Consider the following 14,760-nt stretch of genomic DNA (forward strand, 5'->3'; position numbering starts at 1 on the left):
GGGGTTCAATCACAGGAACCTGGGATCATGACCTAGCTGAAGGCAGACACTTAACTGACTGAGCCACCCAGGCGCCCCATAAAGACAGTTTTTAATCCTACTTTCCAGTCTTAATGTCTTTTATTTATTTCTCTTGCCTGATTGCATTGGCTAGAACTTATAGTACCATGTTGAATAGATGTGATGGGAGCAGACGTCTCTGAACTTATTCCTGATCTTATAGACAGTCATTTCCCCCATAAATTGTGATGTTAGATGTACCTTTTTTGTAGATGCCCTTTATCAGACTGAAAAAATTCCTTTCTATTTAACATTTTCTAAGAGGGTTTTCTTTTTTTTTTTAAGATTTTATTTATTTATTAGATGGAGAGATACAGCGAGAGAGGGAACACCAGCAGGGGGAGAGGGAGAGGGAGAAGCAGGCTTCCCGCCAAGCAGGGGGCCCGATGCGGGGCTCGATCCCAGAACCCTGGGATTACGACCTGAGCCGAAGGCAGACGCTTAACAACTGAGCCACCCAGGTGCCCCAAGAGAGTTTTTAACATGGATAGATGTTAATTTTTGTCATGTGGTTCTACATTGATTGAGATGGTAATATATGGTTCTTCTGTTTTTAATCTCAATATTGTGAATTATGTTGATTGACTCTCAAATGTAGAATCCACCCTTGCATTTCTGGGATAAACACTTGGTTATAATATATTAGCTCATTTCTGTGTTGATGAATCGCATTTGTTAATATATTTTTTAAGCTTTTATTTAAATTCCAGTTAGTTAACATAAAATATGATATTAGTTTCAGGTATACAATATAGTGATTCAGCACTCCTGTACAACACCTGGTGCTTATCACAAGTGCACTCCTTAATCCCCATCACCCATTTTACCCATCTCCCTACCTACTTCCCCTCTGGTAACTATCAGTTTGTTTTCTATAGTTAAGAGTCTGTTTCTTGGTTTGCCTCCCTCTTTCTTTTTTTCCTCGTTTGTTTTGTTTCTAAAATTCCACATGATTGAAATCATATAGTATTTGTCTTTCTCTGAACGACTTCACTTAAGATTATACTCTCTAGTTCCATCCATGTCATTGCAAATGGCAAGATTTCATTCTTTTTTTATGGCTGAATACTATTCCATTGTGTGTGTGTGTGTGTGTGTGTGTGTGTGTGTGTGCGCGCACACACACACGTGCGTATGCGTGCATATCTCCCACATCATCTTTATCCATTCATCAGTTGATGAACATTTAGGCTCTTTCCATGATTTGGCTATTGTAGATAATGCTGCTATAAATGCTGGGGTGTGTGTATCCCTTTGAGTTAGTATTTTTGTATCCTTTGGGTAAATACCTAGTAGTGCAGTTGCTGCATTGTAGGCTACTAATACATTGAACTTTTTGAGGAGCCTCTGTACTGTTTTCCAGAGTGGCTGCACCAGTTTGCATTACCACCAACAGTGTAAGAGGGTTCCCCTTTCTCTGCATCCTCTCCAACACCTTGTTTCCTGTGATGTTCATTTTAGCTATTCTGGCTGGTGTGAGGCGATATCTCATTGTGGTTTTGATTTATATTTCCCTGATGATGAGTGATGTTGAGCATCTTTTCATGTGTCTGTTGGCCATCTGTATGTCTTCTTTGGAAAAATGTTCGTGTCTTTTGCCCATTTTTAACTGGGTTATTTATTTTTTGGGTATTGAGTTTTATACGTTCTTTATATATTTTGGATACTAACCCTTTATTAGATATGCCATTTGCAAATATCTTCTCCCATTCCATAGGTTGCCTTTTAGTTTTGTTGATTGTTTTCTTCGCTGTACAGAAGCTTTTTATTTTGATGAAATCCCAATAGTTTATTTTTGCTTTTGTTTCCCTTGCCTCAGGAGATACATCTAGAAAGAAGTTGCAACAGTTGACGTCAAAGAGGTTACTGTCTTGTTCTACTCTAGGATTTTAATGGTTTCCTATCTCACAGTTAGATCTTTCATCCATTTTGAATTTATTTTTATCTTTAGTATAAGAAAGTGGTCCAGTTTCATTCTTTTGCATGTTGCTGACCAGTTTTCTGACACCATTTGTTGAAGAGATGGTCTTTTTTCCCTTGGATATTCTATCCTGCTTTGTTGAAGATTAATTGACCATACGGTTGTGGGTTCATTTCTGGGTTTTCTATTCTATTCTGTTGATCTCCATGTCTATTTTTATGCCAGTACCATATTGTCTTGATCATTACAGCTTTGTAATATAACTTGCAGTCTAGAATTGTGATGCCTCCAACTTTGCCTTTTTTTTCCAAGATGGCTTTGGCTTTGGGGTCTTTTGTGGTTCCACACAAATTTTAGCATTGTTTGTTCTAGCTCTTTGAAAAACGCTGGTGGTATTTTGAGAGGGATTGCATTAAAAATGTGTAGATTGCTTGGGATAGTATAGACATTTTAACAGTATTTGTTCTTCCAGTCCATGAGCATGGAATGTTTTTACATTTCTTTGTGTCCTCTTCAATTTCTTTCATTAGCGTTTTATAGTTTTCAGTGTATAAATCTTTCATCTCTTTGGTTAGGTATCTTATAGTTTTTGGTGCAACTGTAAATGTGATTGTTTCCTTGATTTCTGCTTCTCCTTCATTGGTGTATAGAGGTGCTACAGATTTCTGTACATTCATTTTGTGTCATGTGACTTTACTGAATTTGTGTATCAGTTCTAGCAATTTTGTGGTGAAGTCTATTGGGTTTTCTATATAGAGTGTCATGTCATCTGCAAATAGTAAAAGTTTGACTTCTTGTTGATTTGCATACTTTTATTTCTTTTTGTTGTCTGATTGCTGTGGCTAGGACTTCCAGTACTATGTTAAATAACAGTGGTGAGAGTGGACATTCCTTCCTTGTTCCTGACCATAGAGGAAACACTCTCAGTTTTTCCCCATTGAGGATGATATTAGCTGTGGGTTTTTCATATATGCCTTTACGATGTTGAGATGAGGTATGTTCCCTCAAAACCTGCTTTGTTGAGTGTTTTTATCATGAATGGATGTTGTACTTTATCAAGTGCTTTTTCTGCATCTATTGAAAGGATTACATGGTTCTTATCCTTTCTTTTATTGATGTGGTATATATATCACTGAATGATTTGTGAATATTGAACCACCTTGGAAACGGAACTATATCCCACTTGAATATGGTGAATGATTCTTTTAATGTACTTTTGAATTTGATTTGCTAGTATTTTATTGAGAATTTTTGCATCTGTGTTCATCAGGGATATCGGCCTGAGTTCTCTTTTTTAGTGGAGTCTTTGTCTCATTTTGGTATCAGGGTAATTCTGGCCTCATAGAATGAATTTGGAAGTTTTCCTTCCATTTCTATTTTTGGTATTAACTCTTCTTTAAATGTTTGGTAGAAGTCACCTGTGAAGCCATCTGGCCCTGGACTTTTGTTTGTTGGGAGATTTTTGATTACTGATTCAATCTCTTTGCTGGTTATCAGTCTGTTCAAGTTTTTTATTTCTTCTGTTTTGGTAGTTGATATGTTTTTAGGAATTTATCCATTTCTTCAGGTTGTCCAATTTGTTGTTCCTTAGTTTTTCATAATATTCTCTTATAATTGTATTTCTGTGGTGTTGGTTGTGATTTCTTCTTTCATTTGTGATTTTATTTATTTGGGTCCTTTTTTCTTTTTGATGAATCTGGCTAGGGATTTATCAATTTTATTAATTTTTTCAAAGAACCAGCTCCTGGTTTCATTGATGTGTTCTATTGTTCTTTTAGTTTCTCCATCATTTATTTTTGCTCTAAGCTTTATTATTTCCTTTTTTTCTGCTGGCTTTAGGCTTCATTTGTTGTTCTTTTTCTAGCTTCGTTAGGTGTAAGGTTAGGTTGTGTATTTGAGATTTTTTTCTTGCTTCTTGATGTGGGCCTGTATTGCTATATACTTCCCTCCTAGGACTGCTTTTGCTGCATCCCGAATGTTTTGGACCATTGTGTTTTCATTTTCATTCATATTCCATGTTTTCTTTTATTTCTTCTTTGATTTCCTGGTTGATGCATTCATTGTTTAGAAGCATGTTGTTTAATCTCCTTGTATTTGTGGTCTTTCCAATTTTTTTCTTGTGGTTGGCTTTAAGTTTCATAGCTTTGTGGTCAGAAAATATGCAGGGTATGTTCTCAGTCTTTTTGTACTTGTTGAGGCCTCTTTTTTTGACCTAGTATGTGATCTATACTGGAGAATGTCCCGTGTGCACTTGAAAAGAATGTATATTCTGCTTCTTTAGGATGGAATGTTCTGAATATATCTGTGAAGTCCATCTGTTTCTGTGTGTCATTCAAAGCCATTGTTTCCTTGTTGATTTTCTGCTTAGATGATATACACTTTGCTGTAAGTGTGTGTTAAAATCCCCTACCATTACTGTATTATTATCAAAGATTTCCTTAATGTTTGTTATTAATCGTTTTATGTATTTGGGTACTCCCATGTTGGGGGCATAAATATTTATAATTGTTAGATTATGATATAGTGCCCTTCTTCATCTCTTGTTACAGTCTTTGGTTTAAAATCTTGTTTGTATATAAGTATTGCTACTTCAGCTTTCTTTTGACCACCATTTGCATGTTTCTCCATTCCCTCACTTTCAATCTGCAGGTGTCTTTAGGTCTAAAATGAGTGTCTTGTAGGCAGCATATAGATAGGTGTTGTTTTCTTATGCATTCTGACACTGTATCTCTTTTAATTGAAGTATTTAGTCCATTTACCTTAAGAATAATTATTGATAGATATGTATTTAGTACCATTTTTTTAAAAAATATTTTATTTATTTATTTATTTATTTATTTATTTATTTATTTATTTATTACAGAGCACAAGTAGGGGGCATGGCAGGCAGAGGGAGAGGGAGAATCAAGTTCCCCGCTGAGCAGAGAGCCTGATGTGGGGTTGATCCCAGGACTCTGGGATCATGATCCGAGCTGAAGACAGACGCTTAACTGACTGAGCCACCCACACACCCCTTTAGTGCCATTTTATTACTTGTTTTGTCATCGTTCCTGCAGATTTTCTTTTTCTTTCTTGTCTTTATCACTTTCGGTCTTTCATTTCCTCTCAAAGAGTTCCCTTTAATATTGCTTGCAGGGCTGGTTTACTGGTCATGAGCTCCTTTAGTTTTTGCTGGTCTGGGAAACTATCTCTTCTTCTATTCCAGATGATAGCCTTGTTGGACAGAGTATTCTTGGCTGCAGATTTTTCCCATTTAGCATGTTGAATATATCATGCCACTCTCTTCTGGCTTGTCAAGTTTCTGTGGAGAGATCTGCCCGCTAGTCTTATGGGTCTTCCCTTTATATCACATCTTCTTTCTACATTCATCAGTTAATGGACACTTTTGGTTGTTTCCATAATTTGGCTATTGTAGATAATGCTGCTGTAAACATTGGGGTACATGTATCCTTTTGAATTAGTATTTTTGTATTCTTTGGGTAAATACAAAATGGATCATAGTGTAGTTCTATTTTTAACTGTTTGAGGAACTCCGTGCTCTTTTGTGCCAGTTTGGATTCTTTGTTTAATATTTTGTGAAGGATTTTTACATCTATCTTTATCAGAGATATTGGTCTGTAGTTTCGATTTATATTGTTTTCCCTAATAATATCTTACTCTTTTTGGGGGGAAGAGTTTGTGTGAGCTGCTATTATTTCTTCCTTAAATATTTAATAGAATTTATCATTGAAACCATCTGGGCCTGGAGTTTTCTTTGTGCAAAGATTTTAAACTACAGAGTCAATTTCTTTAACATATATAGGACTATTCAGGTTACTTATTTCTTCTTGAATGAGCTTTAGTATTGTGTCTTTCACAGAATTTAAGTTGTTGAGTTTATTGGTATGAAGTCGTTAAAATACTCCCTTGTTATCTTTTTAATACTTTAGGAATCTGGAGTGATGTCACTTCTCTCATTTCCTGACGCTAGTAATTTATGTCTTTTTACCCCCAAGATTAGTCTGGCTGTAGGTTTACCAATTTTATTGATCTCTTCAAAGAATAAGCTCTTGATTTTATTGATTTTATTTTCTATTTCATTAATGTTTGCTTTTATCTTTATTACTTTTTTTCTGTTAACTTCTGATTCTTTTTTATTAAGATTTATTTATTTATTAGAGAGAGAGTGCACATGCGTGTGTTGAGGGGTGGGGGCAGAGAGGGAATCCAAGCAGACTCCCTACTGAGCACAGAGTCCAGCATGGGGCTTAATCCCACAAACCTGAGATCATGACCTGAGCTGAAATTAAGAGTCGTCAGATCCTTAACTAACAGAGCCCCTGTAACTTCAGATTTGATTTGCTCTTCTTTTTCTAGTTTTTTAGATCAAAGCTAAAGCTAACTTATTTGAAACCTTATTTTTCTAGAATAGGCATTTAGTGCTAGAGATTTCCTCTTAGTACTATTTTAGTGTTATCTTCTAAGATGTAGTGTTTTCATTTTATCAGTTTAAAATACCTTCTAATTTCCATTTTGATTTAATCTTTTACGCCTGGGTTATTTAGAAATGTATTATGTAGTTTCTAAGTGTTTGGAGATTTTTCCAGAGATTTTTTCTGTTATTAGTTTCTAACTCAATTCCATTAATATCAGAGAACATACTTTGCATCATTGAATCCTTTGAATTTATTGAGACTTGTTTTATGGTCTAGAATATCTTCTTTCTTAGTGAATGTTTTGTGAGAAATTGAGAACAAATGTATTTCTGCTCTTTTTGGGTAGAGAGTTCTAAAAATGTCAATCAGGTTTTGTTGGTTTATAGTATGTTAATGTGTGCTATATTCTTTATGATTGATTATTAATTGTTATATCACCTATTAAGTGGGGCATTGTATTTATGATGTAAATTGCGGATTTTTTTTTACTTCTCTTTGTAGTTCCATTAGTTTTAACTTCATATATTTTGAAGCTGTGTTGTTAGTTGACTAAATGTTCTGGATTGTTAAGTCTTCATTAATTGGCCCCTTTATCCTTGTGAAATGACCTTTGTTATCATTGGTATTAATCTTTACTGTGAAATCTACTTTGTTTGATATTAATATAGCCATTCTGACTTTTCATTGATTTATGTTAGCATGATACATTATTTTTCTATCGTTTTTGTAGTTGAAGTGCATTACTCGTAGGTAGCGTGTAGTTGGATTTTGCTTTTTTTTAAAGATATTATTTATTTGAGAGAGAGCGAGAGCGTGCGCGCGAGAGCACACAGGCAGATGGGCAGTGGAAAGGGAGAAGCAGACTCCCTGCTGAGCTGAGAGCCCAATGCAGGGCTCCATCCTAGGATCCCCAATCATGATCTGAGCTGAAGACAGATGCTTAACCAACTGAGTCACCCAGGCACCCCAGAATTTGCTTGTTTTTTTTTTTTTTGTAATGAAGTTTGACAATCTCTACCTTTCAAATGGGGGCATTTACATCATTTTGTTTTAATTTTCACAACAATCCTATGTGTTCTTTTTAGTCCTGGTTTATTAAAGAAATAAGGAAACCGAGAGAAAGAATAGGTAACTGTCCTAACTTTGCACATAGTAAAATGGTAAAGCTACCACTTAAACTCATAAACAATGTGTCCCAGCATTCCTTATTGAAATTATTAAATTTTTATTGTAGTGGGGTTCTTTTTATTTCCTCCAGTTTTATTGAGATATAATTGACATATAACACTGTATTAGTTTTAGGTGTACAATAAGCTAGTGGGATCCTGTAGAGAAGTTTCAGAAAAGCAGAGGATTGACTTGGATACATTTGTATTATATAGAATTTTCATGTTGTTGGTGGTAAGAAGGACAGTTTGAACAGGAAAGTTTTATGTTAAGGGAATGATGTTAGGATGGTCTTATAGTAGTTTAGGGGAAAGAGGATGATATTCCTTGCTAAGACATTGGTAAAGAACATAAAGAGAGGAGGCCAGATCTGAAAAATATTTTTGAAGTTGAGTCAGTAGCTTGATAATTGGATGCAGGTGAGAATGGAGAGAGAAATGGAGACAAGGAAGACCAATTAAAGGTGTCTGGCTTTGAGCCTAGGCAAATGGTGACATCTAGAAGATTAGGAGGCAGCAAAGGTTAAATCATGTGGATTAATCATAGGGGGAAAAAGCAGACAAATCTAGATTATGGTATATTCTTTTGTTGTGCTTTTTCCTTTCGTAACATTGACATTTTTGAAGAGTTTAGGCCAATTGTCTTACAGAATATACCATAATCTAGCTTGTTTGGTTTTCCTCCTATGATTAGATTCAGGTTAAACATTTTTGGCCAAGAATACTAAATGCTTCTCATTGGATCATATCAGGTGGTACATGATGTTAGTTTGTATGATTACTGATGATGCTAACTTTAATCACTTGGTTAAGGTGTTTTCTACCTGATCTCCTTCCTGCAAATATACATTTATTTCTTTTTAATTAAAAGTATCTTGTGGTTAGTATTTTGTATTCCTACAAAGTAGAAAGCTGTCTATGGAAAACAGCAGATTGTGTGTATTCTGTGACTTGATCCTCAGTTTTAGAAGGTGAACAATAGGTTTTGAGCTCACATGGAAATAATGGTGTGAATGGAGTGTTCAGTTGACAAGGCAAAGGGTGATTATAAAATGAAGATGGACAGGTAGAACTTTTGTGCCACACCACAATGGGAACATTGAAAGGTTTTACCCTGGAGTTGGTTGGGGTGATACAATTGGATTTGAAGGGGTTTTTTTTGTTTGTTTGTTTTGTTTGTTTTTAAGAGAGAGAGATTTGAGAAATCTTTATGAAGTTAAAATTAACAGAATTTGGTGACTGGTTAAATGTTGATTGTGGAGGATTGAGAGTTTTCTGGTGACATAATATTTAGTGGCATTGCCTGACTCTTTGACGAGATTGTACTAAGTATGACATTCAAGGAATTAGATTTTATAACTGTTACAGGGACAGGGCCTTGTGAATTCTCTTAGTTTCTCTTCTTTGTGCTTATTCTGCTTTTATGAGGACTATTTGAATGACATTGACAATATGACTCTATTTAGGGAAGTGATTTCTTCTTGCTTTATTTTCCCCAGAATGTTCACTTAGAGCTGCTGCTAAGCCTTTGAATGAGAGAACAGGATCTGGTACAATCTCTTAAAATGATTTCACTAAAATGATCACAATAAGATTTTTGCGCAAATAATTTGTATGGTCACCCTTAGCTCTAAAATTTTTATTCTGTGGTATATCTGTTTTTCTCTCAGACAGCATATTTTACTTCCTGAAGAATTTAATGTTTTCTTTGTCTCTTTATATTTTTCGAAGATGTTCTCAGTGCAACTGAGTCTTGGTGAGCAGACATGGGAATCCGAAGGGAGCAGTATAAAGAAGGCCCAACAAGCTGTTGCTAATAAAGCGTTGACTGAATCTACACTTCCCAAACCAGTTCAGAAACCACCCAAAAGTAATGTTAATAATAACCCAGGTATGGCACTGACTTGTTTCCTTCTGTTGTGTTGCTGTGCTCTATATGTACTGTTCTCTGTCCTTTTCTTTATAGCACGCCGTTTGTGTAGTCGGCAGGTATTAGTAGCACACAGAAAAACAACTGAATAATATTTGAAGGTGAGAGAATGAGGAAGGTAATTATAATTATTTTAAAAATTTGCTTTGTGGATACTCTAAAGATGCATTATTTACTTTTTAAATGTTGACGAAAACACATTGGGATACAAAGAACAGAAAGTATGACTGCGTTTTGTTTTAGTTTTTTATTTTAATTCCAGTATAGTTAACATACAGTGTTATATTAGTTTCAGGTGTACAATGTACTGATTCAGAAAGTCTACACTTTACTCAGTGCTCGTCCTGATAAGTGTACTCTTTAATTCCCATCACCTATTTCCCCTATCTCCCTACTCATCTCTCCTCTGGTAGCCATTAGTTTGTTCTCTATAGTTAAGAATCTGTTCTTGGTTTGTCTCTCTCTCGGTCTCTCTCTCTCTCTCTTTTTTCCCCTTTGTTCATTTGTTTTGTTTCTTATATTCCACATATGAGTGAAATCGTACAGTATTTGTCTTTCTCTGACTGACTTATTCACTTAGCGTAATACTCTCTAGATCCGTCCATGTCATTGCAAATGGCAAGAGTTCATTCTTTTTTATGGCTGAGTAATATTCATATATATATACACACACACATACATACATATAATACATATATATATATATCCCACCTCTTCTTTATCCATTCATCTATGAGTGGACACTTGGGCTGCTTCCATAATTTGGCTGTTGTAAATAATGCTGCAATGACTGAGTTTTTGATAAAGATAGAAATGATCAATTTCTCTTTTTATGTAATATATAAAAGTACACAGTTTAAGAATTAAAAATAGTTATTCTTTATTTTAGCTTAATAGAAAATTATACAGTTAGGCCTAAGCATCTTATTTTGTTTGTTGATGTAGAAATGGTTGGTAGAACCATTCAAATTTAGAATACTTATGTGAAGTTTATTAAGAAACTCACAAATCCAAAAAAAAAACCTGTGTGTAATATACTGCTAAGTAAACAAGTTTTCCAGTTTTTATCTCCTAAGAATAATTGTAAAGAATTGGTTCCAGTTGTATATAATAGCAACAACATTGTGTGTCCGGTTGTCTATTCGGAAGAGGCAAACCTGTATTGGACATAATGCATGAATTGATAACATCAAGTTAATAAAGTTCCATGAGTTTAGTACCAGCCCTACATCCATTTACTCATTAATTTATTAATTTAAGAGGTTACCTTCTGACAAATATTTCTTTAGGTATTTTTGTGATGGAGTAAAAAAAAGACTTGTTCCTGCCACAAATGACTCTGTAATCTATTTAATTAGAGTCCACGTGCTCATGCTCATAATCCGATGCTGCTTTCTTTCTCATGTGGCTGTGCTAAGGCATAGTCTGTTCTTCCAAAGACTTCTCTTTCCAAAACTGCATGAGTTTCCTATTACTCCTCCTTTTGCTTCTGCTCAACTGATTCTAGTATTTATTAGGTAGGCTTAGATAAGCAAAATATTATTATAATAAAGAAAATCACCTGTTCTAGTCATTTGAAGTTGGTAAGAAGCTGTCTTCTTTTATAATTTTTAAAAATCCCTTTAGATTACTGATGGATCATTAGTACCACACCACTGCCTCTGTGTGTTAAGCACTTGCTTTTATATATTTAAGAGATACAAAACATTGTCCTTTTCTGTGAAAATTTTACAGTTCTATACATAAAGCACATAATTTAATGGTAAAGAGTAAGAACCAAGTGAATAATAACACTTGTCAGTATTATAAGTAATGATAAACATGGATGGGAGTAGTTGAGGGAAGAATGGAGAGATATAGAGGTGAGGAAAGAATATTCTTGAGTGGAGAGTAGGCAGGTCCTTGAATGGAGAGTCCTCGAATGGAGAGTAGGCAGGTATAGAGGTGAGGAAAGAATATTCTAGGCAGAGGGAGTACAATGAGGAAAGACATTGGAAATAGCACTGTGGACAATAGTTTTGGTAAAAAAAAATTTTGGGGAGTGATTTTTAATTAGAGCAGGTAAGTGACTAGGAAGAGATAAGACTGGAGATATAGTAGGGGTGAATTGTGATGGACTTGAATGCCAGGTTTAGGAGATCAGATTTTATCTGTACTTTAGGCAATTAGTGTTTACAAGCTAGTGGGTGATGTGTTTAAAACATCATTTTAGGAAGTCAGTTTGATATGTGGATTGAAGGTGGAAAATACTAAAAGCAAGATCAGTTAGGAAACCATTGCCATAGTTTATGGGTGAAGAAAAGAAAGGAAACTCCTATGCATCGAGTACTATATTCCCTCTGCTGTACGATGGTATTGGGAATGGCAGTGGGAATGGAACAGAAGGACCAGTGTTGCTGATCCAGTGGTTGAAGCCATGTTAGAAAGCAAGCTGTTGGGAGCGCAGGGTGTGAAGCAGGAGCGGTGTGTGCCCATCTCTGCATCAGGTCCACTTTAGAGGATTATAATGGGAGCTAAACCAGCAAAGGAGTCAAGGGAAGAAAACAGGAGAGTCCGAAGGGCCAGTGGAGATGAGTTTGCGCTTTTGAGTGTTGCAGTAAGCTGAGAGAATGAGTAGCTTTTTGAAGGTAAAGTTTTAAAATAGAGTATAATACTGCATACTGGCAAGTGCACAGGTTATAACTGTAGAGCCTTGATGCGTTTTGCACTTTGAACACTTGACCAGTACCACAGGCTTTGCCGGTGACCCAGAAGCCTGCCTCATGGCCCCTTCTAGTCGTCAAACAACTCCAAAGGAAGCCACTCTTCTGCTTGTCTGTCTTAAATTCATTGTGCCTGCTTGTTAGAATCATGCACTGTACTCTTTTGTGATAGCTTGTTTTTCTCAGTGTTACATCTGTGAGATTCATCCATGTTGTGTTTAACAGTATAGTATTTTATTGCTGTATAGTATGTCATTGCTGCATGAATATACTGTAATTTATTTATTCATTGTGCTATTGACGGACATTTAGATTGTTTCCAGTTTCGGGCTCTTAGAAATAAAACTGCTGTGAACATTCTTGTATACATTTTTGTTGGGCATGTACACAGTATTGGAATTGTTGGGTCATGGGTTATGCATCTGTTCATTCAAATCAGAGTAAGAATTAAGACCGGAAGTCAATGAGAGTACATAAAAGACAGGTATCACAGCTGCTGTTCTTACATCACAGTCTTTTATTCCTAGACCTTTTGGGAAAGATAAGAAAGCTATTGAGGCATCAGTTAGACACAGTAAGGAAACTATCATAGTTTTGGCCAGATTGAATAGTGAATTAGAGCAACAATTAGAGTATGTCTTTGAAGAGATAATTTCCTTGGAAGTTCAGCTGGAAAAACTTTGACCGTTCTCTTACCTATAGGCCAATTGCTGTAAACTGTGAACATACCCATTTTTAAGTGGTTTTGGGTTACCCAGTTTGGAGGCCCAAACATTCAGCTTACTATTTAATTCAACATTAAATTTTAGTATTTGCTTTTGCCCTATATGTTCACCGTTGTGTTAAAGTATCTTTTATTTTTTAATTTCAAAACAAAAGGGTCAGGATGACAAAAAAACAAAATCAAGCCCGAAAAACCCCAAACATACTTGAGACATATAGGTGACATGTAGTTGAAGCTACTTGGGAGGCTGAGGCAGGAAGATCAGTTGAGCCCAGAAGTTCTGGGCTGTAGTGCGCTGTGCTGATCAAGTGTCTGCAGTAGGTTTGGCGTTGATATAGTGACCTCCTGGGAGCGGGGGATCACCAGGTTGCCTAAGGTGGGGTGAAGCAGCCCAGGTTAGAAACAGCAGATCAGAGTAGTGGGATTTTGCTTGTGAATAGCCACTGCACTCCAACATGGGCAACATAGCAAAACCCCCTCTCTTTTTGCCTTCCCCCAATTTAAGGAATCCTAGGTCTCAAAAAAAAAAAAGTTTGCCCTTTTCCAAGTTCATACTTGAAAAAAATACACATATTATAAATGCATACATAATACATTATGTCAAAGTATAATATTCCCTTCCTACTAGCAATATGTGAGAGCGCTCTACATTCTTATCAACATATGGTCTCTTAAGCTTTAAAAATTTTAGTTATTCTTCTGGGGGTATGGTAGTAATTCAGTGTAGTTTTAATTTTCATCTCCTTAATAACTAATGATGGTGAGCACCTTTTCATATGGCTGTTGGTAGCGAGATCTCTGTTGTAGAGTGCCAGTCGAAATAATTTTCCCATTTAAAAAAACCTGCATCGTCTGTTTTTTAGGTTTTTCTATTTTTGGTTGACTTTAGGATTCTTACATATTCTGGATTCACATCTTTTGTTAGATAACGTGTGTTGCATATCTTTCTATAATGGTATATTTTTCGATGAACAGAAATTCTTTATTTTAATTCTTTAAGTTGGATTTATTAGTCTTTTCCCTTACGGTTAGTATCTTACCTAAGCCATCTTTGTCTGCCACCAAGTTATGAAAATAATCTTATAAAATTTTAAAAGCTTTATTATTTTATTTTTAAAATTTAGATCTAGAGTCTGTCAGGAACTGAGGTTTATGTATGATGTGAGGTAGGGTTCATGATTTTTCTTCTTCTTTTTAATATATAGAGGTTCAGTTAACTCAGCACCATTTATTGAAAAGACAATCCATTTCGCCTGCATTGCAGGGAGGGGGGAGTTCAGTCCTGACTTCACATCAAGAAGAGATACTTACTCCCAGAGAGGAGTTAAATTCATTTACAGCATGGCTAAGGCTATAACATAGAACTGTTTTACTTCCTCCCCCCTTTTATTTTTTTTAAACCTTTTTGGAAATAATTTCATATGTATGTAAAATTTGTAGCAAGAGTACATAGAGCGTTTGTTATGTACCCTTCACGCAGATCCCCCAACTGTTAACGTTTCTTTTTTTTTTTTTAAAGATTTTATTTATTTATGTATTTGACAGAGAGAGAGAGAAAGAGAGAGAGAGAGGCCACGCGCAAGCAGAGGGAGCAGAGGGAGAGGGAGAAGCAGACTCTCCACCGAACAGGGAGCCCGGTGTGGGGCTCGATCCCAGGATCCTGGGATAATGACCTGCGCCGAGCCTAAGGCAGATGCTTAATGACGGAGCCACCCAGGCGCCCCCAACTGTTAACATTTCTGAACCATTTGAGAATAAGTTGTTGTGGACATGTGGTCCCATTCTCCTTAATACTTCAGTGTGTTGTTCCCAAATGCGTGGCCATTCTCCTGTCAGGAAGTT

General features: G+C 35.8%; 1 protein-coding gene and 1 pseudogene across 24 annotated transcripts in view; both read left to right on the forward strand.

The window, feature by feature from the left end:
• STAU2 (staufen double-stranded RNA binding protein 2) overlaps positions 1-14,760 on the forward strand; it is a 312,861-nt gene that overhangs the window by 40,929 nt on the left and 257,172 nt on the right. For all 24 annotated transcript variants that reach the window (XM_045810157.2, XM_045810160.2, XM_087864805.1 and 21 more), the window contains one exon: positions 9,294-9,453. In XM_045810157.2, coding sequence (XP_045666113.2) covers positions 9,294-9,453 — 160 coding nt within the window. The remainder of the gene's footprint in view (positions 1-9,293; positions 9,454-14,760) is intronic.
• On the forward strand, positions 13,128-13,402 carry LOC148109472 (signal recognition particle RNA; annotated as a pseudogene).

The sequence above is a fragment of the Ursus americanus genome, chromosome 9, assembly GCF_024610735.1.
Source record: "Ursus americanus isolate L20-20 chromosome 9, mUrsAme1.1.p, whole genome shotgun sequence".
NCBI classification, from domain to species: domain Eukaryota; kingdom Metazoa; phylum Chordata; class Mammalia; order Carnivora; family Ursidae; genus Ursus; species Ursus americanus.